At 33.5% G+C, this 25,795-nt stretch overlaps 4 protein-coding genes across 7 annotated transcripts; 2 read left to right on the top strand and 2 right to left on the bottom strand.

Moving 5' to 3' along the window:
- The first annotated feature begins 637 nt into the window (after window positions 1-637).
- On the top strand, window positions 638-5,706 carry LOC109810588 (E3 ubiquitin-protein ligase WAV3). 3 transcript variants are annotated; one of them, XM_020374088.3, is made up of 2 exons: window positions 638-1,298; window positions 3,310-5,706. In XM_020374088.3, the coding sequence occupies exons 1-2, from the start codon at window positions 1,068-1,070 to the stop codon at window positions 5,263-5,265; spliced, it is 2,187 nt and encodes a 728-aa protein (XP_020229677.1). In that variant the 5' UTR covers window positions 638-1,067; the 3' UTR covers window positions 5,266-5,706. The 3 variants fall into 3 exon arrangements, with proteins under 3 accessions (XP_020229677.1, XP_082916115.1, XP_020229679.1); XM_083059989.1 differs by lacking the exon at window positions 638-1,298 and adding an exon at window positions 1,652-2,219; XM_020374090.3 differs by lacking the exon at window positions 638-1,298 and adding an exon at window positions 2,265-2,825.
- A 1,841-nt stretch (window positions 5,707-7,547) lies between these two features.
- LOC109810628 (cytochrome C oxidase assembly protein) lies at window positions 7,548-9,441 on the bottom strand. 2 transcript variants are annotated; one of them, XM_020374138.3, is made up of 4 exons: window positions 9,282-9,441; window positions 8,630-8,838; window positions 8,266-8,392; window positions 7,548-8,189 (listed from the first exon to the last, which is right to left on the bottom strand). In XM_020374138.3, exons 2-4 carry the CDS (start codon window positions 8,788-8,790, stop codon window positions 8,112-8,114), a joined length of 366 nt encoding a protein of 121 aa, XP_020229727.1. In that variant the 5' UTR covers window positions 8,791-8,838; window positions 9,282-9,441; the 3' UTR covers window positions 7,548-8,111. The 2 variants fall into 2 exon arrangements, with proteins under 2 accessions (XP_020229727.1, XP_020229728.1); XM_020374139.3 differs by lacking the exon at window positions 9,282-9,441 and adding an exon at window positions 8,966-9,251.
- Window positions 9,442-10,643: 1,202 nt separating this feature from the next.
- Window positions 10,644-14,543, bottom strand: LOC109810606 (BTB/POZ domain-containing protein At5g03250). The gene is made up of 4 exons (XM_020374115.3): window positions 14,209-14,543; window positions 13,434-13,503; window positions 12,007-13,218; window positions 10,644-11,407 (listed from the first exon to the last, which is right to left on the bottom strand). The coding sequence occupies exons 1-4, from the start codon at window positions 14,265-14,267 to the stop codon at window positions 10,892-10,894; spliced, it is 1,857 nt and encodes a 618-aa protein (XP_020229704.1). The 5' UTR covers window positions 14,268-14,543; the 3' UTR covers window positions 10,644-10,891.
- Window positions 14,544-17,418: 2,875 nt separating this feature from the next.
- LOC109810605 (Ribophorin I) lies at window positions 17,419-24,322 on the top strand. Its single transcript, XM_020374114.3, has 9 exons — window positions 17,419-17,624; window positions 18,004-18,048; window positions 18,811-19,442; window positions 20,088-20,235; window positions 20,848-21,027; window positions 21,135-21,203; window positions 22,677-22,766; window positions 23,815-23,963; window positions 24,061-24,322. Exons 1-8 carry the CDS (start codon window positions 17,508-17,510, stop codon window positions 23,935-23,937), a joined length of 1,404 nt encoding a protein of 467 aa, XP_020229703.2. The 5' UTR covers window positions 17,419-17,507; the 3' UTR covers window positions 23,938-23,963; window positions 24,061-24,322.
- The last annotated feature ends 1,473 nt before the right edge of the window (window positions 24,323-25,795 follow it).

Here is a 25,795-nt window from a genome sequence, read left to right on the forward strand (position 1 = left end):
AATAAGTTACTTATAGAAGTAAATCTTAAATTGATTTTTCTTTAAAGAATCAAGTCTAGTTTTATTTTATTTTATTTATAAATTCTTATTTATAGTTTGACGTATTCTCATTCCTACATATATTAAAAAAAAGTTTTTTTTCAATTAAAAATCTTTATGAAAATATTAATAATTTTTAATGATAATAATAAATGGTATAATATGTTACAAATTTTTTTTCAAAAATCATAATGAAGACATTATTTTATTATTAATAACAATAACAAATTGGATAGAGCGTTATTCTTTTATCATTGGCGAAAAGATCGGCATGTAATCGGTGGTATTTGACTTGATTCAAAAGTATGTATATGGAGTGCTTGGCCATGTCTGAGGCTACGAGCGTAAGATATTTGACACATTTGACATATCTACCAAAATAATAATTTTTGATTAATAGATAATGTAAAATAGAGTCGTAATGCACCTCACTGAATAGATAATAATGGTATAGTAATACAGTGATTAGGGGAAGGGTTTTGAGAAATGAGAATGGAAAGAAAGGGCAATAAAGGAAGAAAGACATGATGATATGATCGGATCCAATCCAAGTAAATAAAGCAAAGGAAAGGAAAGCAAGAACTTTTTCCCATTCAACCAAAACGTGCTTTTATTATTAAATAATATGAAAATGGTTTGAAAATGATTTCAATTGATGGCTTTTACCCTGTCTCTCTTTAATCTTTTGGGTAAAGGAGCCTAAAAAAAGAGGTCAAAATGCAATGCTCTTCACTCACAACTCACAACTCACAAGCATTCGTTCACCATTCACCATTCACAAATCTTCACCACCTCACCTCAACGCACACACTCCATGGCCGCCAACAAAACACGAATGACTAAACAACGTCAAACAACAACAACATCATCTTCAATAACCAAACAAATGGCTTATATTTAACCCACCCACCTCGCTTTTCGTGCACCGTTTCTACTTTTCATAAAACCCCACTTCCTCTTCTCTCTCTCTCCAACCAAAGCTCGAAGCTTTTCGCCATTTCAGATCTGGGTCGCACCATTTTTCGGACATGGGAAGCAAGTGGAAGAAGGCCAAGGTCGCGCTCGGCCTCAATCTCTGCATGTTCGTTCCCAGAACCTTAGACGACGATTCGCCGCCGCACACGGTGATTTCCGAGCGCTTCTCCGACGCCGCTCTGCTCTCGCCGGCCAACTGGGACACCGCCTCTTCCCGGCCAACCACGCCGGCGACATCTTTTCACGGTTTGAAGCTCTCCAAAAGTAGCAGCAAGTCTTCAAAGGTTTCTGTCTCTCATTACTCATTTCATTTTCAACCTGTTACTCTCTCTCTCTCTCTCTCTCTTTCTATCTCTATCCGTGTACGTTTTTTTTTTTTTTTTAAACTATTTTTACAAGTTCTGTTTTGTTTGGTTGGCTGTAAAAGTTAATGAACTATAGAAGGAATGAATCTGAAAGTTGTATGCGGAAAATGGGATTTTTTTTTTCACTGTGCTAAGAAATTGGCTCTGGGTTATTTTTTAAGGAAAAAAATAATTGGAATGTTTTTATGGTTATAATATTTTTGCGCGGATGGAATGATTTGTTTTTAGCGGATTTTGATATTTTAATGTACTGTTTTAGGTAAACGACCCTTGTGTTATTGGCATTTTTTTTTCCAGCTACGAGGGTTTAATTTAGAATGGACTAGCTTTTTGTTGCCGGGAAATATAGGCTGTTTGTAATTTAGTTCCTGATTTAAAATTGCTGTTCGATTTAGTTGTGAAGTTTTTGAATTCGTTGGGGGAGTAATGCAAATTGCGAAATGAGTTTTTGAATGATTTCTATAATTGTACGTGGTGTTTCTATCAGGGACTAAATTGCAAGGTGGTATGATTTTTGGGGACCAAAATGCCATTTTAGTAGCTTGGTTCCTTGTATTGATTTTGGCTTTGTTTGGATAAACTTTTTTAATAAACATTTATGGAAAGAAAAATGAAGGAAGTTTCTTCCATATACACGAGCTAAATTCAGCTTTTTGGAGAATCTAAATGATTTTAACTTCTTCACAAAGCTTATTTTAACTTTCGTATAAAGTAATTGTGGTTTATAGTAAAAGTTTATTTGAACAGGGTCTAAGCTTATTTTAGTCCATGAGAGAAGCTTATTTCGTTTTTACTTCTTATTTTGTTTCTTTAGTCTCTTTCGTGCTGCTCCGACATGGGGTATAGAGCTGTGCTTTCTTGACTTATTCCAATAGTGTATGCGCATGACATGTGATTTTGAAGTTGTGAAAATTTGTGCTTTTGATGCGTCCTAATCTGATATTACTGTTTCCTGCCTGCTTCAATGCCCCTTCTTGTGGATAAGTTTTTTCATTATTTTCCTTTCTATTGGCCAAGCAGATTTTTTTTCCTTTCTAAAAGCCAACATGATATGATATATTCGTTGCCTTGTTCATTTAGTCTAGTCATATTAGCAGTTTTTGATGACTGTGGTTTGTGGCAAAACTGATTTGCTGAATATTCAATTTTATGTGATTGGAATACTTTTGGGCCGGTGTAAATGATGCTTTAGTCCCTTTCAGGAGTATTCAGATTTTCCTGACTAGACATGATTAGATTTTTCACCATCCCTCTAAGCTCGGCATATGAAATGGTTATTGCCTATTGGAGATCTTATGAAAATAATAGTTGAGCCTTATTTTGACAAAATGCTAGAAATGAAAAAGAAATGAGAATGGGAAAGGGGGATTTTTTAAATCGATATATCATTGCATTGCCCCCTTGCCTTTTCAGAATAGCTTGCTTCAACAGTATTATTAAATAATGGTACAAGATGATATTCTATCTATTTAATTTTTTTTTCCCATTATGCACTTTATATGTTGAATTTGAATAGCTAAACACTCAATTTTGGAAAATTGAAATGCAGATGATTTTTTTATTTTAATTTTTTAATTTTGTATATCAAATTTGATTGTCGCTTTATAGTGGTGCAAGAATAGTATAATCTATTTCATGTGGGAAGCTTCAAATTATAGAATTAGTCCCAGAATTTGAAATAATATAATAGCTAGATACCGTGACAATTATGATAAGAGTCGGTATTCCTGCTGGAATTCAGATATTCATGCATTTTTCATATTTGTTTGATTTTTTTTAATTAGAAGTAATATTTGTTACAAACACAGTTAATTTAACTTGGGTAGTCTGTTCATGAATTTGCTTTATTTGCATGAAACCTTGAACATCTCTGAAATAATTTACATAGAATTATATATGTTCTTACAAGCTTTTATTTTCGAACATTCAGCAAACCTGCGCAATATGCTTAACCAAAATGAAGCAAGGATCTGGCCATGCTATATTCACTGCAGAGTGTTCGCATTCCTTCCATTTCCACTGTATTGCTTCAAATGTGAAACATGGAAACCAGATATGTCCAGTGTGCAGAGCAAAGTGGAAGGAAATACCTTTATCAGGCCCAAGCTTGGATCCTATCCCCGGCAGAGTTTCACCAAGTCCAATAAATTGGCCTCAAAATGATGCTTTGATGGCAGTTGTCCACCGCCTACCTCTACCTAATCCTCACCGAGATTTGAATAGGAGGCATGTTGTGCCACTTTATCAGGCTTCTGAACCAGGCATATTCGATGATGATGAATCCTTAAATCATCAACATGCATTCTCTGAGAGAAGCCCTTGCAATAAGAATACTGAAGATACTGAAGCTGTTAGAGCAATGGAGGTTAAAATGTACCCAGAGGTATCTTCTGCTCCAGGATCCAAGGCTTATTCTAACTTCACGGTTTTGGTTCATCTCAAAGCTACTGCTGCCGCAGCAGCTGCAGCCAAAAGACAAAGCCTTAGTAGAAACCAGGCTAATTTGGCACAGATTTCTCAGACACCGCGTGCCCCTGTCGACTTGGTCACAGTGCTTGATGTCAGTGGTAGCATGGCTGGAACTAAGCTTGCACTCCTAAAAAGAGCAATGGGATTTGTCATACAGAACCTCGGCTCTAATGACCGGCTATCTGTTATTGCCTTTTCTTCCACAGCTCGCCGCCTCTTTCCCTTGTGCAGAATGACTGATTCTGGGCGGCAGCAGGCATTACAAGCTGTTAATTCTTTGGTTGCAAATGGTGGTACCAATATCGCTGAAGGGCTGAGAAAAGGTGCCAAGATAATGGAAGATCGAAAGGAAAAGAATCCAGTCGCCAGTATTATACTGTTGTCCGATGGTCAAGATAATTACACTGTCAATGGCAATGGAACCAACCATACTCGATCAAATTACCAGTTTCTTCTGCCCACTTCCATCAGTGGTGGTGATAATTCAGCATTTCTAATTCCAGTGCACGCTTTTGGATTTGGTGCAGATCATGATGCTTCACTAATGCACTCAATTTCCGAGACTTCTGGTGGCACATTTTCTTTTATTGAGACTGAAGCCGTGTTGCAGGATGCGTTTGCACAATGCATTGGAGGACTTCTAAGTGTTGTTATTCAGGAGCTGCAAGTAGGAATTGATTGTATACACCCAAACCTCAGTCTTGTTTCACTAAAAGCAGGAAGTTACCCTAGCCGTTTCTTGGCTGATGGACGCAAAGGATTGATTGATGTTGGAGACCTGTATGCTGACGAGGAGAGGGATTTTCTAGTTTCGGTTAATGTCCCGGCTACATCTGGCAATGAAACTTCATTGATAAAGGTCAAATGTGTGTACAAGGATCCCTTAACTCAGGAAACAGCAACATTGGAAAGTGAGGAAGTTAAGATTGACCGGACCGAATTTGCTGGGCAGGCTGTAATGTCACTTGAAGTGGACAGGCAGCGCAACAGGCTCCAAGCAGCCGAGGCAATGGCCCAGGCACGGGTTGCAGCTGAACAGGGAGACCTAAGTGGAGCAGTATTTATCCTTGAAAACTGCAGAAAGATGCTTTCAGAGACTGTTTCGGCCAAATCTCATGACCGCCTTTGTGTTGCGTTGGATGCTGAACTCAAGGAAATGCAAGAGCGGTTGGCGAGTAGACATGTGTATGAAGCATCTGGGAGAGCATATATACTTTCTGGATTGAGTTCACATTCATGGCAAAGAGCAACAGCAAGGGGTGATTCCACTGACAGGTCTAGTCTTGTTCAGGCGTATCAGACACCATCGATGGCCGAGATGCTTACTCGATCTCAAGCCATGTTGCTAGGTAGTCCATCAGGGCAGAGGCTTCTCCAACCACTGTTGTCATACAGATCACAACCAAGCCCAAGGTGATCCAACAAGGATTTTGTGAAAACCATCTTCAAGTTAAGCCTTTCCGCTGATTTTGCCTTTTTGGCTTATAAAATATTGTGGGGGAGGGTGGTAAACGGGAGTCATAAACAGAAGATTTCTTTGAGCTGTGATTTTGCTGTTCAATGTATGTAAAAATGAATAAAAGTTGAGGAAAGGGTGGAGGGTTACTTAAAACCGATGGAGAAAAGGGCGGTAGATAGGAATTTACTACATTATGTTTCTTCTATTTTGGGGGGTTAAGGTTTTTCTTTTGGCTTCGCTTTTCTTTCCTCTAATTATGTCGTTTTTGGGGGGTGGTGTACATACAGAAGAATGGCTTCTTTTTTTTCTGGGACACCTGGGTATAAAGTTTGTAGCTGTGCAAGTGGTTGAGATGATAATCTCATCAATATAATATATATGTTTTCAATTCTTTCAGAAGTTGTTCTTCAGTTATTTGTCTTTTGCATCTCTACATCTCTAGGCATGCAAATGCATAGGGAAATGACAATCTTGCCACTGTAAATGCTTGTGAATATCAAGGCTTTCTAGTTTTTACCAAACTCTAACATGCCAGAGAGTAATAGTAGTTGGGAAATGGTAAGATGCTGCATGATTCTACACCTAGTTTGTATGAGTTTAAATGATCCCCCCACTTGAATTTAGGATGCATCTACCTGCTGAGTTTTTTGTTTTTATATAGACTATTTTTTGGGTTATTATATTATTAATTTCTGTGGAGAATCTGATTGGTTATTTTTATTCCTTTCAATCACATTTTTTTACTCAATTTGGATCGAAACTTTGCATAAAGAATCTAAATCCGAATTCAGTGCCATTCAGAGCACTGATATGTTGGTTACCTTTTAAATGTATGTAAGTCTAACCATGTATGCATGTACTCCCAACAAAGTCAGTTACTCTAATTATAGACTTTTTATAATTTTCTATGTTTTAAACCCTAAACGTGGAACGAACGACCTTAAAAGACAATATTTTTGGAGTGGATGGAGCTTTTTTACAAGTTAGTCAACTAAACAGATGTATGCAATGTTATACTCGTAGTGTCTAGAATATGAAGCAGAGTAACCGTTTTTATTTTGGAACGCAAGAGAGGTGGCTTTATGTGCCATAAAATGTGCAGTAAGAAACTAATGTATCTCGGACAATATATATATAAAGCAACTGTTTTGGTTACTCCATGACCTTAGAAACAGTGCTACGAGGTCTGGAGTGGTCCTACAAATTTTTGTTTTTTCTTAGGCAGCAGCACTCTAAGTCGTTGTTTGCTTGTGCAATTCACATGTGACTGATACAAGTCACGTGTAACCAAACCAGTTCTGAGTCTGAAACGACAAATCTAGTGAGCCCTCCCTGTTAATACCATACATGGACATGTTTATAATTAGTAGACTGTTCCATCATCCTATTCTACTCATTTGTGATCCCGTTCTCGTGCAGCATTGTAAACGGATATTCTTGTTTTTCGTCATGTGTTTAGATGATGGACTAATGCCCATTACGTAGACTAACTTTTTAACTAGACAGAGGTCAGAGGTTGTTTAGGTATTTGGGTAACGAGTATTGACCACAATAAAACCCCTTTTATCTCAACTACTATAACAGGTTTGCAACTTGACGTGTACCAAGGAACTCTGCACTAAAAAATCAGCAATGAACTTGCACACAATAAAAAAGAGAGGCAAATTCTGGTTGCGTTGGTCGAATGCAACAAGATTTACCAGGGATCACGAATCCAACTTAGTTGCTGGCTTCATAGAATTTTACAAGTCACTGCTAACACTTCTGCATAATTTTGGGCTATGAGAAATTCAGAACTAGTCTCTTGGTACTACGAGATGGTGCATCCAAATAATAACTGTTGAATTCGATTCTAATATTTTGGATTATGGATTGTTCATGAAGTGTAACACGAATGATACAGAGAAATGTTAATTGTAAAACAAATTTTACAAAGTAGAGAGGCAGAGTAAAACAAGAGAGAAGTGTAAGATCTAATTAATGTTGTGGTAAAAGAGATAAACACTGAAAATTATATGTATAAATTGGTTATGAATAACCAATCTCGTATAAGGGTGATCAAATTCATTTGAACTGATGCCTAAGAATAATCTTAAGCGAGAACAAGTGCAAAATTTAATTGAAAATAGCTCACCTATAAATTCCATATGCTTTTTCTGTGGGAATGTTGGGCAAATATTTAGAGTAATTCAGGTATCGATCATTAAAGAGCTGTAAAGATAATAATGAGATACCTTCAAGGAACAAAGGATAACATATTTATTAATAGACATACTAAGAACTTGGAAGTCATTTGCTACTCTAATTTTGACTTTTCTGACTGTGTTGATTCAAGAAATCACAAATCAGAAATACAACTCGCAATTATGTGGTGATAATGCTTCGAGCAATTTTAATCGTTGACACTGAAAAAGAACCAGTTGTGTTGTGACAGCAAAAGTGGCTCCATTAGCATTATCGATTTATCGTTATAACATCCAATGCGCATCACTGCAGGATTGGTAAACGGACAAACTAAAAGATTTACACTTTTTCACCCTTATTAAAGTAGAACCAAGCAAGTACCTTTTGCTGTTCCCTGCACCGTAATTAAAATTCCTTGATATACAACATTTCAGAGATTCGAAATTTATCTCAACTTCCTCACCCATAACGTCATAATCAAAAGTCAAAACACTAAAAGTGCAGGGCAATAAAAACTTCACTTGCAAGGTGAGAACTGGCTCATAACTCCATAAAAGTTGATTTTGAGCACGGTACATGAGAAATTCTGACAAAAGTTGTTTCAAGTCCACAACTTTACGTTAGTCTCGTTTGCCTTCATTTGGTTTAGGAATTTTCTTGTACTCATAGTTGTTAATGTCCACCTTTTGTTGCAAATCCTATGCAATAACAAATACAAATTAAACCACGGATCTTCCAGACTACATTAAATTGTAAATGAAAGGGAAAACAGACCTTTAGCTCATCCTCCAAGGAAATCTGTTTAGGCCTGTATGCATTTACTGGTCCTGTCCTAGACAATGCTTTTCTTGTTTCAATTATTTCCCACTCCTGATCATCTTTCACCTTTGCAATATCCTTACTGGGCAGGCACAGTTGCATTATATATAGAATGAGGGTGGAATAAAACATAATGAGTATTGGAAAAATTGGAAAAAGAAAGGTTAGGTGAAGCATAGTTTATTTTCTATGCATAGTAGATATGACTTTTAAGATAGTAAAAGTCGACAACCGTATCATACATGAGGATTATGATCAGATAAATGCGTGAAAACAATTTTCTCAAATATAAAGACTTTTAGGGCTGCAACTAACTAACCTGCCTTGCAAGAGTTGGGCAAGGCCAATAGAGCCAAGGACAGTGAGAGAGATCATAGGAAGGCCATATCTCAAAAATGGGCTTCTCCTGCCCCATCTTTTAAATGCTTTATCAGTTGTGGCAGTTCCCTTGGCTGCCTTCTCACTCTGAACTGTAGTCATTATTGGCCACAGAGTTGGAATGTTGCCTTCAATTCTCAGCTCAATGTCCTGATGGATCAAACATCACACTCGGTAAAACCAAACCAATTACCAATTCATTCATGCCACTGGAATTGGCATTTTATCAAACACGTAATGTTCAAGGTACACACAGCTTTGTAATAAATTAACATACCAAACAAACTTCGATCACACACACAAAACAAAGATGCAATTACAAACTGAATGCCTCTTTCACTCCAACAATCTCGGGTTGTTCGCTAACATTTGGATCACAAGATTGGGCTGTATTGTTTTGGGAATGAAAAATGTCTTTTTTTTTTTTTAATTGTTAGAAATGATTTGAATTGGACAGAGAGAATGAACCAAAACCCATTGGTTAGGGAGTGATTTAGTTGTGAAAGGCAGAACAATTAAGAAGGTTGAACGGTGACATGATAAACATTGAAGTAGAGTATGAATAACAAATTAACAATAACAATAACACTCACCAATTGTTTTTTCTTTGTAATATTTAATATTTATAGATGGATGCGTTGGTGACGATTGACGAAGGAAGGAACAACGTTGAGGGAAGCAAATAAGGCTCTTGGATTTTAACGTTCGAGTTCGTAGTATTGCCCTCAAACAAAATATCCTACGACCTTAGGCCAAAATACTGATTTTAATTGTAGTTTTTTAACTACCTTTTCCACCGATTTTTTATATAACAAAAAATTATTAATTCGTTAAAATCTATATAAATCGTTTAACTAATTCATTTTAATTATTAATGAGATAAACTGTAATTATCCATTTTAAAAAACTATCTCATTTTTTTTTTCGTTGGAACTTTGGGGTTATTTGTTTTTAGTATTCAAAATTATAGAAGTTACATGATTTTAAATTTTGATGAAGGATTAAAATCACATTATTTTACTTAAACATAAAAGATAAAAGTAAATAATTTTTTATAAGGATTCAAATTTAAACCTTATATTTTTAAGTTATTCAAGTTAATATCATTCTTTCCAAAAAAAAAAAAAAAGACGACCATTTCTTATTGAGAATTGTTCAATTGAGTGAAATGGTATTATATATAAAAAAGTACTTAAATTATAAATGTCCTATTAATAAGATTTTTATATCAATAGTTAAATTGAAATTCACGTTTATGAATTTCCATTTTACAAATTATACCAATTTTTGTTAATTTAGTTTAATAGTTAAAAAGATGATTTATAAGTTTGGTTCTAATTTTTGTACCATCTACTCTAGTGCAAATATATTATTTGGTTTAAATTAATTTTTAGTGGGAAATCTTTGACATTTCAAAGCTTACCATATTTAACAGTGAAAAAAAAAATATATTTTACTAGTAATGTTATTAAATATAAATATTGTTACTTAAACTATTTAATTTGATGTTTTTTTTTTTATAATAATTTTGAGCGCTCATTACTTCAACCATCCAGTCAACATATACTGTTTCCATATAAAGTTTTAAGATCACAATTTTTTTTTTGTGTAACTGATTACAATATAGAATAAGATTTTTTATATTTACAATGGAATAGTATACAAATTCAACATATCCAAATGAAAATTTATTAGGATAAAAATAAATAAATAAATAACTTCTCAATTTTATAAATTGAACACTTATTTAAACCAAAATTAAAATACGAATAAATATAAATCGCATTAAGCCAAACTGAATGTGTATGAAAAAGTTGGACAAATTAAAATGTTTAGAGGAAAAAATGCTAAGTTTCAACTTGATGACTTCACCCAGTGTTATTCTCAACGATCAAAGATACTTGTGTGAATTTAGAGAAAGAGCTTGTGAGATACTAATGGAAGAAGACAGGTAGTAGAAAAGCTTCAGTTGGTCAGCTAAACATATATAGAAGAGGATATATGTATATAGCAATAGCCATTTATGCTGACCAAAATGGCCTTGCCAAAAGAGAAACTGTTCCAAAATTCTAATGCCTAAGTAACATAAAGCAAGCAACTGTTCGTTATTAGTTACATTATTACTTAAAGAGCAACTAGGAGATCTTAAAACTTTAAGAAGAAAAAGAAAAACATTGCTTAGTCTTTTTCAGCCTCAACTCTTTCACTTAACTTCCATGGCCTTTTCTTCCACCTGTGCAGTGGATGCTGGTGATATTCTGGCCTTCCCGCATGGCTTGGAGACCTTGGTGGCATTAGAGGGCTTAGGCACAAACTTGCAACCCAATTTCTTAAAGATCATGTTCCAACTTAACTTTGACTTCATCATCTTTTCCAAGTCTTGCTTCATGCTCAAGCACTCCTTCTCGAGTTCAGCCACCCTCCCTTTCATGTTGTCAAAAGCTAAAACGGGGTTAGGTGGTGGTGTGTTGCCATCATTTCTCACCAGAGCAAGATTTGCATTCAGGTTTTGTGAGTTCTCAACATTGTCAGAAGAAAAGAACCACCCAGCAACAGATGTGCGCAGCTTCAGTTGTTCAAAGAACAACACTTGGACTACAACACGGAGAGGTAACCTCTCATTTTGAGCTGCATGTGTGCTGGCTTCCAGTGACAGCTTCTGGCAATTCACCAGTCTGCAGATTTGTTCCTTCTCAGAATCTGTCAACCAGGAATGATTCTGAAATTCAGAATCCATTAGTATCTTTCAAATACCATATGAAATTATACTACATTTTCAGGACATAAACTTCTAGAGACTAGTATTCTTGGTCATTTAAAATTAGAGTTTAATAGTGATACAATATCAAATATAAAATGTTTTATAGAATCAACTAATTATAAATCATAATTTGTATAAATTTAAGATAGTTATTGTAAAAGTTAATAAATTTATCATTTATAGTGAATTGTGATTAGATGACTGTGTAAAACAATTTTACACTGATAGTACATTACCATTAAACTCTTAAAATTATTGGTGAAACTTTTGCTCTAAGTGAAAGAACATATCCTTGTAGTCTAACTAATGCAAATGAAAAATAATATTCCTTCTACTTTTCTTGAATGTATGACTAATGTGCTATATCTAAATGGTCAACTGTGTGTGTCTATTCTTTACTGTATGTAGTAAAAAACTTGTGTCAGTAGTGAAGTTTTGTTATCATGCAACAAGCTTCATTTCCAAGGATCTTATCACCAACTATTAGGAACATCATGATCTAAGATCATATTATCATTTATAAGACATGGAAAGAAAATAAAGATTTCTTCCTTTACCTTGATATATATATCAATGGCACGGTATATGCCATCATCTAGGGTCCTGGCATGATCAGGAATTACAGCAGCAAGTGAATGAAAGTTCGATAACTTCACATTTACATCAGGCGCCACTTCAGCTAAATAACAATCTATCAGGTTAGCCACTTTAGCCATCGGACTGTGAGGTTGAGAGCCTCCAACTATGCGCCTTTCTTCATCTATATCATTAGATGCACTATCAGCAACATCATGCTCTACAATCATGAAGTGATCAAGCATTCTCTGGACACAGTCAATATCATGAAGAGTCTCCATTGAGTATCCAATATTTGGAATCAAAAGATCTTCTACATCTGCTTCATCTAACTGAGCACCAATTCTTTTCTCCAAGCTTGCACAGCAAGATGAACTAGCATACAAGGCCATTGCTGTCCGCAGACACGCCAACAAAAACTTAGTTGGTGCTGTGCCCTTTTCATTTGGCATCAACTCCACTATTTCCTCAATCAGATTCCTTTGATCTGCTTCTGAAGGGGTAGAAAGAGATGACTTAAAAGCAGAAGAGTTTCCATTCTGTGAACTTGGTTGACTTCCCAGCAAGGGGATGTGCTTTTTTGCATAGTGAACAAGGGATCCAGCAATTCTCTTAGGTTTCATGTGTCTTGCACTAGCACCCTGCATGAACCTTTTATACAATGGTAAACTAAGAGAAGAGACATCCTCAAACCACGAATCTTCACCTGATGTCTTTGGTGTTAGGCTTATTCCATTCCACACTTCTGCATCCTCTGAACTCAGAGCAACACTTTGACTTGAGACAGGCAAATTAACACAACTTTGATCTGCAACTTTCAACACCAAAGAGTGTATGCATCGTGAAGTGATGTGAAGCTCTTCAGCATAAGGCAAAACCTCTTCACATGTTTTAAGAGCCTTAAGAGTGTCTGCCCAGTAACCAAACACGTGGTTAAGGAAATTTTCTGTTTGCATGATCAGGTTTCCCTCTCCATAGTTCTCACTCATTTCCAAATACTCAGCTGCACATCTGAGACCAACCACATTCATTGCAGTCAACTCTATTTTAACTCCATAGCAGAACTTAGCAACAAGCAAAAAGGCCTTGGCTCCTCCCGGTAGGTCATGAAGTTCCAAAACAGACTTCTCATTATCACTTGATAATTCTTTCATCAAATCTACTAGCACTTTGCTTCTTGATATCAGTGGAAACTGGTAATACAGAGAGAAAGGGATTAAATCAGGCAATGTGACAGGTAATGACAACAAGGAAATAAATAAATGACTAAGCATAACACTGAGATGCTCTTATTGATTTGTTATGCATTAAAGGATAACTTAAAAGCAAGGTATCTAGAGATATTATTACATTACTTGACAGAAATGATAAAAAATAAGAAAAAAGTTATTGTCCAAGTAAAACACACCTTGTGGAGATAGAAGGATATGTCACCAATTTCAATAATGACATCGCATGGAAGTCCATATGAACACAGCCTACAAAGTTAATAATACACCATAATAAGATTTCGCTAATGAAAAATGGTGAATTATGTATAGAATAGATAGATACTGTTGATACAACAGGGTTCGGAATTCAGCTTCATTTATCACTATAGACCAAATAACTAGTTGGAGGAAAGTAATTAAAGTTCTCATGATTCCCACACTGCGAATTTGATTGATAAACACGTAGAGTAAAACAGTTTTCTCATGCTAACCATCTAGAAAACACTAGGAAAGCTCTCTGATTCGCATTTTAGTTTATTACCATCCATCTTAAAACACAGACAAATTGCATTGTGTATTGGATTAGTGCACCATTCAGAATAAGAAAAATGGAAATCCAATCATGTTACAATAACAAGTTTTTTTAAAAGCAATTCCTTGCAATAACAACAAACAATCACTTACCGTCACAAATTTAAGGGCAGGATGTAACTTGACACGAGATTTATCGTGTTGGTTATACAACTGATATCTACTTTGTAACAGTGGAAACATATTGACTACCATGCATGTATTCATCAACCACCAAAAAACTTGCCAACAATTAACGTTACTTAATATTTCTAAGCTTGTAAAGGATGAAGGGAACATGTTATAACAGTGAACCAACGTGAAAGGACAAAGATCACTGATCAACCAGATTATAAAGATGTAATTAATCAAAAGGAAAGAAGTGAGAAATTAACAACTGACCAGCTTTGGCCATAGTGGTTAAACATTTCAGATTTGGATCCCAGCTTCATGCACGCCATGTGTGGCACGTAAAAATGTTCTTTCAAAGTGGCAAAGAAAATTAAAAGCAACTACAAGGATTGGTATTCATTTTTTGTTTGTTTCTGTTTTGGGTCTCGAGATTTTTTCCACATTTTTCTCTCACTGGGATGCAATCTTTTCGGTTCTGTGAATCTAAAAAAGGCACACGTAGATATTATTCCGGGTCTAAAGGTGGGAAATGGTTGTAGCTGTTATGACAATGTGTAGTGTGCAGAGTGATTCTCTATTAAAGCAGCTGTTACGGTAATTTCCTTCTCGATACTTAACAAAATAAAATATCTATGTACTAAGTTTTCATATCTGTAGCCAGGGATACTCAGCATAATTATCTGAGTTTAACTTTGTTTCGTTTCTGAAGTTTATTACGATTGAATAATGTTGATATATCTATGATCTATAATAATAAATATAGGAAATTTCGTGCCTTGTCATTTTTTCTGGACTCTTATGTCTCTTAAGTAATATATACACCTGTCTCACTATTTCTCATCCTCATTTTTATCTATTATTATAAAGTTAACTGTACTTTTTATTTTTATTTTTTATTTAACCTTTATTTATCCTTTTGTTTTATTTTTAAAAAATATAGAGGCAGGAAATCCAAATCTACTACCTTTTCCCTTTTTGCAAATACCTATTATCATATACTAAGCTTCACTATTTGCATGACACTAAAACCGCTAAGATATGATATTAATTAATAAAAATGATGAACTATCCACTTATTTCAATAATTAATTTATTTAAATTTATTTTAAAATTAAGTTTATCTAAATTTACCTCATTCAATAATTTATTATTTTACATTAAATATCAATTAAAAACTCTTAATGTATAAATTAATTAAAAAAATTAAAAATATTTGACACTGTTTTTTAATTAAAATTATCTTAAAAGTATTTTATACTTTGATTAAATTAATGACACGATATCATATTATAATGACAGCATAACATATCACTTCAACAATAGTATCAGGTCAATATTATATAGTAGAGAGACAAAAAAGAAATTATAGGGACAAAAAAAAGTAATTTACAAGAATGAAAAATGAAAAAAAAAAATTATATGAACTAAGAAAAAAAGTGACATGTAAGTCTTAAATATAATGAATAAATTTAATTAAAATCAATATAAATTAAAAATTAAATAAACAAAAATATTTTTTTAATAATTACTTTTTTTTCATCTTTTCTTCATTTTTTCCTTAACTAACACTATTAAGTCATTTACATATTGTATAAATACTTTAAATCCTCTCATTCACCACACACCATTTATTTCTTTTTTAACATGTAATATCTCATAGGAAAAAATATACAATATATATCATGCCTTAATAGTTGTCACTTATAACCCATCTTAGTTGCAACTTCTTTAAAAATTGTCTTTATTACAACATTAAAAGTGATGGTTTAACTCATATTGATAAAAAAATATGACTTTAAGTAAAATTTATAAAAATTGGATAACTCTCATGTTACAATACAAGTTAGTTTTACATAAGAGTGTCAAAATAGGTTCTCATGATAACATGATGTTATGTTAATATGTTATTAATAATGTGATATTATGTTAATATGACACGATAGAATGTTATCATGATGTCATCTATTATTAATATGACGACACGTGATAACATTATCAAATTAATGTTTTTGTAATGAATTTTAATTATAAGGTTGAAAAATGAAAGGTTTGGATCTATAAAAATGATTAAAAAAATATATTTTATAATGATGGAAAAATAAAAAATATTAAATTAAATAAATTAAAAATCATATTTAAACCTAAACATAATTTATTACTATGCATCGATCTTTATATCCATTTGCAAGAAAATTTGAGTACATAGCATACTTGTTAACTAGACAATTATTACTATCTATCAATCAATCTCTATATCTTGCAAGAAAATTTGAGTGCATAAGATACTTATTAACTACATTATTAAATATTACAAAGCATTGCTGGATGGACAACAACCTATATGAGTATGAATGAGCTAGTTTTCAAAGTGCTTCATACGTGGGAGTGGGAGATGAGCAAGGCCGCGAAATTCGCTGTCTCGGATACAAGTTATAGAGCAAAGGAACAACTAACTTAGTTCACAAATTAATTTTGTACGAAGCCAAGCTAACTTAGTTGTTCACAAATTAACAAAGACAAGTGACTTCTATGCTGTTCTTCATACTTTTATATATATTCCCCATTGTGTTTTTGTATAGATTATGAATAAAATGAGTTAATCTTGTGTGTTTAAAAAAAATTACATAATTAACATCAAACGTGTAGTTTAGCGGTAGGGATTGATCCACCTTTAAGCAAGGTCAGGGGTTCGAATCCTGCCTTGTGTATGCAGTCGCGTTAATCTTGGAGCCAGCTATCCCAATCACCGCTATCGGCGGTGGATACTTCAGGGACGAACAAAAAAAAATTACATAATTAAAGCTTAAATATGTATTTTTAAAATATACTCAAGAGATATAACTCTTTACTAGATAATCTATTTTAGAATAAAATAATATTTTTAGTTATGATACGATGTCTAAATTTTTAATTAATATATCAAGGTTTAAATATATTTTTAGTTTTAAGCGTATTTACAATTTTTTTGTCCTCTAATTTTGTTTATGTCGGTCCTCGTAAATTTTAAAAATGATACTTATTACTATATAGAAATATTTTACATTATTGACTATTTTAAAATGACATGAAATGTGATATGTTTAAAGTATTATTTTGTAAATCAAATTTTAATCTTTGACTAAAAAGTAAAAGTATCAAACTACTTGATCTAATTATTTTTTGTTCCATGCAATTCTTTTCTAATAGCATGCGATCTAGTTTATTAGTTTATCATTATAAGTGTTAATAAAATTATTTTAAAAAGTAAAAAATTTAGGAGAGTGAAAATTAGCAAATGAGATACCGTGTAAAAAAAAAATTAAACCCAAAAACACATTTTATCTTGCATATTAAGCAAAACAATGCGATTAAATGTTATATTTATCAATTACAATATATTAGTATTAAATAATATATAAATATGAAGGAAATAGGCAAGTGAGTTTGAGTAAGGTGAATGGGCCGGGTAAAGAAAGAAAGAAATAGAAGCAATTGTTTTGACCCAAATGTAATAAACGAAACCCAAAGTGTAGTGTAGTGTGTAGACTTGAGTCTGAGTCTCTCCTCTGTTTCGTCAACTGCAATTGGCAATGGCAATGGCAATGGCAATGCAACCTCTGCTAACCCTTCTCCTCTTTCTCTCCCTTCTCTCAGTTGCCAATTCCTCTCCTTCCCAACACCTTCAGATCGCCAATGCCGAACGCAGGGTAAGTCTTCTCTTTTTGCACTAGATCTGCGCCAAAGATCTTTAAGCACTCTTATTTCTCCTTCCCTTCATGTCTTTCGTTTCTCTATTGAAGAATCTGTTATTCTCTTAATAAAAATTGTATGCTTCGGGGATGGTACAAGTGGACTAATTTCTGCTCTTTCTGCACAACGGGTTTTGGTAAATTAACATGGGATCAGTTTTTTTTTCTCTTTTTTTTTCCCCATAACAATTGTTGATGTTTCTGTGTGATATTTTTCTTGTTGAGGAAATATTATATATCTTGCACTATATTTTGGCATCGTCCAAATGCTCTTTTTATTTTTTATTTTTTATTTTATTTATAAATTGCATGACTAATATGCCATCGATCCTTGCAGATTGACTTGGCTTCTCACATAATTAAGGTGTATTTGACATTGAAGGTAACCTCTCCTTACTGTTACCCTTTTGATAATAAGTCAATCTTGTGTCTCTTATGGTTGCTGCTTTGCATATCTTTGAAATTGTGAATTGTGTTCCATATTCAGCTGTGACTAAGGATTTAACTTAAGTGCAGTCAACGGATCTTTGTATGTCTAAATGGAGTGGGTATGCTCAGCAGTGTTTGATTAAGTTGTCAAAATCATGTTTCATTGTTGCCCAGATGAATTTTAATTCAATTTCGGTGAAAAGTGGGTTCGACCAAACTTATGTCTGTACAAAACGATGTGATGACATTAGAACATCCAATAACCATGCATGATAGTAATATTCAAATATTTTCCTCAGTTTTACTTTTACCCAATTTGATTAGAGGTGCCTTCTGCAAACACTTAGGCCAGATTTTGTACACATAACATGAGTGGGAAGGACCTTCATTTAAATAGCTGTTGTGGAAATTTATTCTTTTTTATGATGGCCATCAACTAAATATCTGAATGAGTACATGAAAACAATAAAAAAACTTGGGGGGACAATGGCATCCCCACTTCCCCCTCAGCTCTATTGCTGACCATTCCATGTGCTTGAGAATAATGAAGTTTATAACTTGTTTTGGATTCTTAGACCAACAAATCAGTGTTTATTTGGGCCAAAATTTCACTAGAAATTATTTGTTTTTATTTCTTTTCAACGGAATGTGATATTAAAACATTTGCAGAATTTGTAGATTTTATATTTCTTACTTCTTGGAGCTTTCCTTTCAGGTTGAAAATTTGGGGACATCTCCTGCTTCAGAAGTACATCTCGCCTTGTCACCCACTGAAGTTGAACATCTAGCAATAGTCAAAGCTGCTGCAACTTCTGGGAAGAGGAAGAAGAAAACTTATGTTCCTCTTGACGTCAAATCTGCTGAGCTACCTGATGGACCAAATGGAACTAAGTTTTTCTCTATAACTTTGTTAACTCCACTAAGTAAAGGTGAAACCACAACACTAGAGGTGCTTTACATATTGACTCATTCTCTGGAACCTTTCCCAGTAGAGATAAGTCAATCAGAGCCACAGTTAGTTTATTTCCGTGATAGTGCAATATTATTGTCTCCTTATCATGTTAAGCAACAGACAACTTTCATTAAGACACCAAGCACTCGGGTAGAATCATTCACAGTGGTGGACCCCACTAAACATGCTGGTACAGAGCTGAAATATGGACCATATGACAATCATCCCCCATATTCATATTCTCCTGTACTTGTTCATTTTGAAAACAACAATCCATTTGCTGTTGTTGAGGAGCTGGAACGTGAAATTGAAATATCTCACTGGGGAAACCTACAAGTCACAGAGCGATATAGCTTGGTCCATGCTGGTGCTCGACATAAAGGTGCTTTTTCAAGGTATATTTGTTATCTTTTTAATTAGTATATTTTTTTTTATGCTTCAGATCTTCATTCAGTTCTTTGGGAAATAATGTATGCAACTTATAAAATTTAAAAGTAATAGAAAATTGTCTACCTGTCCAAATGATCCAACATGTTGATATAGTTATTATTTTAGATGTTTGCATGACCTTTCTTCTCATACTTTTATTTATTAGTTGTATGATTGTTATTCTTGTGTGTATTGTAATTTTTCGAAGTGCTTTCACAATTCTTCACAGTACCAATCATTTTTTTTAAAGCAGTTAACTGCAGAAAATGATCATTTAAGGTTTTTCATCACACATAATCAAGAGTGGGTGGACTGACTCATAGTTCATTGCCATCATATGTTACTTATTCTATATTTCTGTAGATTGCAGAGACTCTGAGACTCATACTGTAGTTATTACTCATTTATTAGGACTTCCAAGGGTTGGAAATGGTTTCATGTTTAGCTTGTTCTCTACCAATTAATCAACTGAATTGAAGTTAATGAAACACTAACATATAATATCTTTTGGTTCATGTGTAATTTTTAAATTCTTCTGAATTTATTCTGTCATTTCCCCCACTTCATATATGATTTTTTTTTAATGTATAAATGGGGTTTTCTGTTGGCAGGGTTGAGTATCAAACTAGACCAGGTGGTACAGGTGTTTCTTCATTTAAACATCTTTTAGCGAAACTACCCCCTAGGGTTCACTCAGTATACTACCGGGATGGAATAGGAAATATTTCCTCTTCACATCTTAGAACAGATTCTCGCAAGGTATTATATGTTATCGGGTCTTAAAATATACAATCCTTTTTTCCCACATCCCACTTAACGTAGTTCCTCAAGTTCTATTGTATTTTTTCTTTCTTTAATATAATGTGCACCATTTTTTTTTTTCTTTTTCTCCCTCTTTCTTTTGGGAGACTTAACACTTGGATTGAAGGAAGAACTAGAAAGCAAGTTTACAGCTGTGCCAAGCCAATAGGTGACCACATGCTTGTGTTCATCATAAGTGAGGCAGGGTGCTTTTCAGTTTTCACACTTTAAATTAATGTTATTCTTGTCAACATGAAGAACATCGTCATCTTCATTATCTGGTCTATGGTTATGTTTTACTGGAGTACTAGGTAGCATTCACACCATAATGAGTTGATATAAACAGAAGTATGAAACTTTGAATGGAAGTGATGATTTCTTATAGTTTATACATAGCATGTTTGCGTATTAATGAAGAGCAAAAGCTATACCAGTTATCGAGGATATGTAGAGATCACCAAGGAGTTTATTCTTGAATGAAAAAACGTACTTTTTTGTTTTTAACATAATCTTTTTTTTAATACGTTATGCTTTCTGATTCATACTTGTTTACATGTTTATTGATTGCAGTCAGAACTTGAAATTGAACCTCGGTATCCTCTATTTGGAGGCTGGAAAGCAACCTTTGTAATTGGTTATGGGCTACCCTTGCAAGACTTCCTTTTTGAGTCTCCAGATGGCAGAAGATACCTCAATTTTACTTTTGGGTGCCCTCTTGCTGAGACAGTGGTTGACAAGTTGATTGTAAACGTGGGTTTCTTATTATTAACTGAAACTTGTGCTCCTTTGCTTCAACTGCTTCTGTATGCAACAGTGGAGGTTTAACTTACCCATCTTGTTGAACCATTAAATTTCAGGTTGTGCTGCCGGAGGGATCCAAAGATCCCACAGCTGTTATTCCTTTTGAAGTAGAGCAACATCTAGAGGTAATGTTTTCTTAGGATATTGCTGCTTGTGCAACACTGGTTTAGTTTCAATTTCAATTGCACTACTGCAGTCAAAGCTTCATCTGCTTTAAACTTCAAATGAAACATGTGCACTTGTGACTTATAACTGCATCAGCTGCATGTTTCTATCTTATCATGAGGGATCACTGTCTATAATATGCTCAAATTCTCCATGTATGTGCACCACAACATTTGCAAAGTGGTCAATTTAGCTCATAGAACTGGAAGAGAGCAGGAAAAATAAACCTTCTGAATAGAGCATTTCCTGAAGGAGACACCGTAAAATATTTTTCTGTTTAAATTACTTAGAAAATATGCAAGATATGAGAAAGCTGTTTTGGCGTATGGAGAATTCAGTATTCACTTCCAAATTTTACCCCCTGGAAAGTTGGTCTTGCTGTATTTTCTGGTTAATATTTGTTGGTAGATTCCCTTTTTTAGTGGAAGCACATGGGGTCAGGGCGGCCAATTGTTCCAAGAGGGTCACTAAAGAGATTTTGTTCTGACGAGATGGAATTGAATGTATGCAATTAATTCCTTCATTGAATGTGTATCAAAGTACATTGCTATAGAGTGGTAAAAGGTCACCACTTATGATTTGTCCGTATATTAATCCATTCTTATTTGGTTGCATTCATCTTAATTATGAGTTTGACATACCATTGTAGCCAGCCTGATAGTGGTAACAAGGATCCTTAATCTTGAATTCTTGATAGCTTGAAGGTATTACAGCTTGACCTGAACAGTGCATAGGGAGCTTGTTTATGTTTGTTGGGAGATTGCAATCCATGATATTTGAGGATATAACGTATGAATAGATGGATATTGGTCTTTGCTTTATATTATATATACTGCTTTAGTGTATGGTCAAATAGCCAACATGAACAATTACATGGTGATTTGGCCTTCCTTGGACCTATGTATTGTATTTGTCTATAATGTGAAAATCTTCTGCTACATGCCAAGGTAGAACCTGGCTGAGTTGAGCGTTCTTTATAGTAAAATGCAATCTTATCTGGTTGCATGTTATCTTTAAATGTGTTTATTTGTAGCAACATAGGACTTAGGATGACTCCTATTATTTTAGTACTTGTACTCATTGTACTACACTTGTACTCAACTTCATTAGCTTTGCAGTGCTTGTATTATAACATACATCATGTCTAATATAAATTATTCAGAGTCTCATCTCCTTTTCCACCCAAATTCTATAATTTCAATGGAAAATTCCTTAAAAGATATGAATAGCATAGAAACATTACCAACGGTTTGTTTCTAATTATATATATATATATATACAATTTAACTTTGATTTCTCCAAGATGTTTCATTTTTCTTCTCTAGGTAGAGTTTGTTTATGCTCGCAAAGAATTTCACTTTTTACTTTTGTATCATAATTCATAAAGCATTTGATCCCTGCAGCTAAAATGGTTTCAAATTTAAACTTTGCAGATCAAGTATTCATATCTTGATGTTGTCGGCAGGACTGTGGTGGTTCTAGAAAAAAGGAATGTAGTTCCTGAGCATAATACTCCTTTCCAGGTATTTACCAAACCCAATGCGAAAAATAAATAAAAATTTGTAAAGCTGGTTTGGATGTGGGCATTTCGTGGGGATTCTGAGGGCAAGAAAATCAGGGACCAATGTTACATTTATTTAAATGCAAATTATCCAACAATGTTATTGACAAAAGAAATTTTTCTAAGGGTTTATCCTCTATATATTACAAGAATTAATTCTTAAGAATGATTATTAATAAATGAGACCTTTGAACAATGTCAGTTGTATGCAAATCAGTGGAGGTCTAATTGCAGAAAAAAATCGTGTTTGCATGAATCTGTATATTTATCCTGTTTGGCAATGTTACTTGAATTTGGGCTTAAAGCTTACAAATGATGTTTAGTAAAAATTTTCTTAGTTGGTCTTTTCTCTGCTTCTGGTTTTTTCTTGGTTGTTAAAAACCAAGATGTTTTTCATGGATTTCACAAATAATTTTAAACAAAGTTTTCTCTGCCATCTTTTCTCAGACAACAAAACATGTAACAATATTTCCGTGCTCTATCACTACTTAATATACTGATACTTTCCAGCCCTCCTGTCTCATGCCCCCTTTTACTTCTCTTTAGTCTTCATTGTTTACTAGACTGCCTTTATACCTACACCAATTCCAATTGTCACATCTCTGATATTTAAATGATACATGTTGGATCAAGTTTGAACATTGTATTTTGAGCTTTTGCATCTGGAACAAAGTTTGGCTAGAAATTTTCTTTTCTTTTCTTTTTGTTTTTCGAAACCTTCATAGAAGCTGAAGAAGTAATGTAAAACATTTAGCCATGGCTTTGCTATATGCAACTACAATAATGGGAACCATAGCAAATTTCATAATATGTTATGAAATCGTGAACTTATTTTGCAAAAGTTAATTTCTGCATACTAGTCAAAGCTTGGTTGGAGATTACACCTAAAGTTAAACACGAAGTTAACTTCATGTCTGGTCTAGTTCTACTATTTTCTTTGGTTTTCATTCTATACGTAATCTTCTGCTTTAGGCTATGCTCTATTGGTCTAACCATTTTTTTTTTGGTAGGTATACTACACTTTTAACCCCATATTCATGCTTGCTGAGCCACTGATGCTGGTATCTGCATTTTTCTTGCTTTTTGCGACTTCTGTGGCATATCTTCACATTGATCTTTCCATACGCAAGTGATGAACATCTAGCTAGTTTCTTGAAAGGTATGTGTTAAATCCCCTTCATTCAACTATTTTGTATGATTAAAACATGGTGTTTTGGCCGTGCCCTCAATTGAAATATTTTGGCTTTGCTTAACAGGCAGTGACTGAGCAGATCCAAGGATTCCTTAGTTTGGAAGGTCATATTGCATTTTGGCAATATTTTGTGGAGTTAACAGGACTAATTGCAATTATAGATTTGCTTGTTTGTACAATTTTCCCCTGGCAATTTGATCTTATGCCATTCATCCAAACTAGCATTAAACCATTTAAGAAACATAGGATATGTTAGATAAGGCAATCATCCGAAAGGTACATGGTCGTAAGAAACTAGTATTATCGTCCTTTATAGGCTTTAGACATATTAATGTGATACTTAGCGATCAATATACGAATTAAATGAAATTTAAAAAAAAAAAAAAAAAAGAGCATATTCAATAATGTATGTTTATCACCTCGTTAAAAAGGTAATCCGTACTGAACTAAATAACTTTTTGGCGTGGGGAACTTAAGTTATAAGTCATTTTTCCTAGTTTGTTTTGCTTTATGGCTAGACGCTTTAGACAGTTAGACTATTGTAATTTGCAAGTTTACGAAATAGTTAGTAAAATATTCTTATAAATAAGTAAATGCGTCATTGTGGAGTGTGAAATTAAAATGAAAAATACCATTTAACTTGAAAGTATTTCTCGTTATACTCACATTTATCTTCCTTAAAAAACTCCCACCAAGAACCTCTTTAACTTATAAGTCGAGATATCTAAAGAGATTATTCAAACATTAATATTTCCATACATTTTATATATATATATATATATATATATATATATATATATATATATATATATAGAAATTACTTCTCTCTATTTACATTTTTGAGCAAATAGAAACATTATTCGTTATATTCTAACTTGTTTATTACTCAAGTTATTCTTATGATGTATCTCACTCTATCTATCCACAAACCTAATCAAGTTGGATCATGGTTGTTTCTTCTATTCCATCTTTCAATATGACAATGGTTAACCTTCTAGATGCTAAACAATCGGCTCTGTTGGAAAGTAACAACTCTTTGTAATATTATTATTAATAATTATTAATGTCATAATGAGGATTTGAGAGCAAGTCACACTGAATATCCTACATAAAGGATGAGAAAAGAGACGAAATGCTTTGTGGGATTCAAAATCGTGTATTCAAGTCGCATATGTATTCTACTAAAAACCGATTGTGTTATCTCAAAGAGCCACTATCACTTTGTCGTAATGTGTGGAGACAAACTAACATCTTGTTATAATGGTAATAGTAATCTATAGATATAATAAAATTGTCGACAATACTATCACATGTCAAGCTATCATAATTTTTCACCCCTGTTCAATGATGATTTTGTAATTTTTCTACATTTCGTTTGAATGGTTTTTTTTTAAAAATCTTTTTTAGTACAGCACATCTTGTGTTTAATTTAACCATTTCTTTTATCAATGAAATTTTCTTATTCCAAAAAGATTTTTTTTTCATTGCAAAACATAATTACTGTTCTAATTTAAATATGAAAATTTTATAATTAAGTGTGTAAGATTGGTACATAAAAATAAATTATTAACCAAATATATATACGTGAGTGACAGGGAGTTGTTTATATGAGAGAGGGCAAGAGAAAATTTGGATCATATAATCAAATATGGATGATTAAAATTAAAAGTTATTTAATGATCATATCACTACTTAAAAAATTCACACGACACTTCGATTTAATTTTAACTACTCATGTGTTGGGATTATTTTATGATATTAATCTGAAAATATATTTTATATGATTTATTTTTATAAGA

This window comes from Cajanus cajan, chromosome 7 (genome assembly GCF_000230855.2).
Source record: "Cajanus cajan strain Asha chromosome 7, NIPB_CcT2T_4, whole genome shotgun sequence".
Classification (NCBI taxonomy): Eukaryota; Viridiplantae; Streptophyta; class Magnoliopsida; order Fabales; family Fabaceae; genus Cajanus; species Cajanus cajan.

Bases quoted from the DNA above. Each gene is read 5' to 3' on its own strand.
- LOC109810588 (XM_020374088.3), top strand. From the start codon at position 1,068: ATGGGAAGCAAGTGGAAGAAGGCCAAGGTCGCGCTCGGCCTCAATCTC. The intron at 1,299-3,309 runs GTTTCTGTCTCT...TCGAACATTCAG, and splicing joins GTAGCAGCAAGTCTTCAAAG to CAAACCTGCGCAATATGCTT.
- LOC109810628 (XM_020374138.3), bottom strand. From the start codon at position 8,790: ATGACTACAGTTCAGAGTGAGAAGGCAGCCAAGGGAACTGCCACAACT. The intron at 8,393-8,629 runs GTTAGTTAGTTG...GTGCCTGCCCAG, and splicing joins GCCCAACTCTTGCAAGGCAG to TAAGGATATTGCAAAGGTGA. The intron at 8,190-8,265 runs GTCTGTTTTCCC...GTTATTGCATAG, and splicing joins CCTTGGAGGATGAGCTAAAG to GATTTGCAACAAAAGGTGGA.
- LOC109810606 (XM_020374115.3), bottom strand. From the start codon at position 14,267: ATGGCGTGCATGAAGCTGGGATCCAAATCTGAAATGTTTAACCACTAT. The intron at 13,219-13,433 runs GTGTGTTTTACT...CTGTATTACCAG, and splicing joins TATCCTTCTATCTCCACAAG to TTTCCACTGATATCAAGAAG. The intron at 11,408-12,006 runs GTAAAGGAAGAA...TCTGAATTTCAG, and splicing joins CCATTGATATATATATCAAG to AATCATTCCTGGTTGACAGA.
- LOC109810605 (XM_020374114.3), top strand. From the start codon at position 17,508: ATGGCAATGGCAATGGCAATGCAACCTCTGCTAACCCTTCTCCTCTTT. The intron at 18,049-18,810 runs GTAACCTCTCCT...CTTTCCTTTCAG, and splicing joins AGGTGTATTTGACATTGAAG to GTTGAAAATTTGGGGACATC. The intron at 21,204-22,676 runs GTAATGTTTTCT...TAAACTTTGCAG, and splicing joins AAGTAGAGCAACATCTAGAG to ATCAAGTATTCATATCTTGA.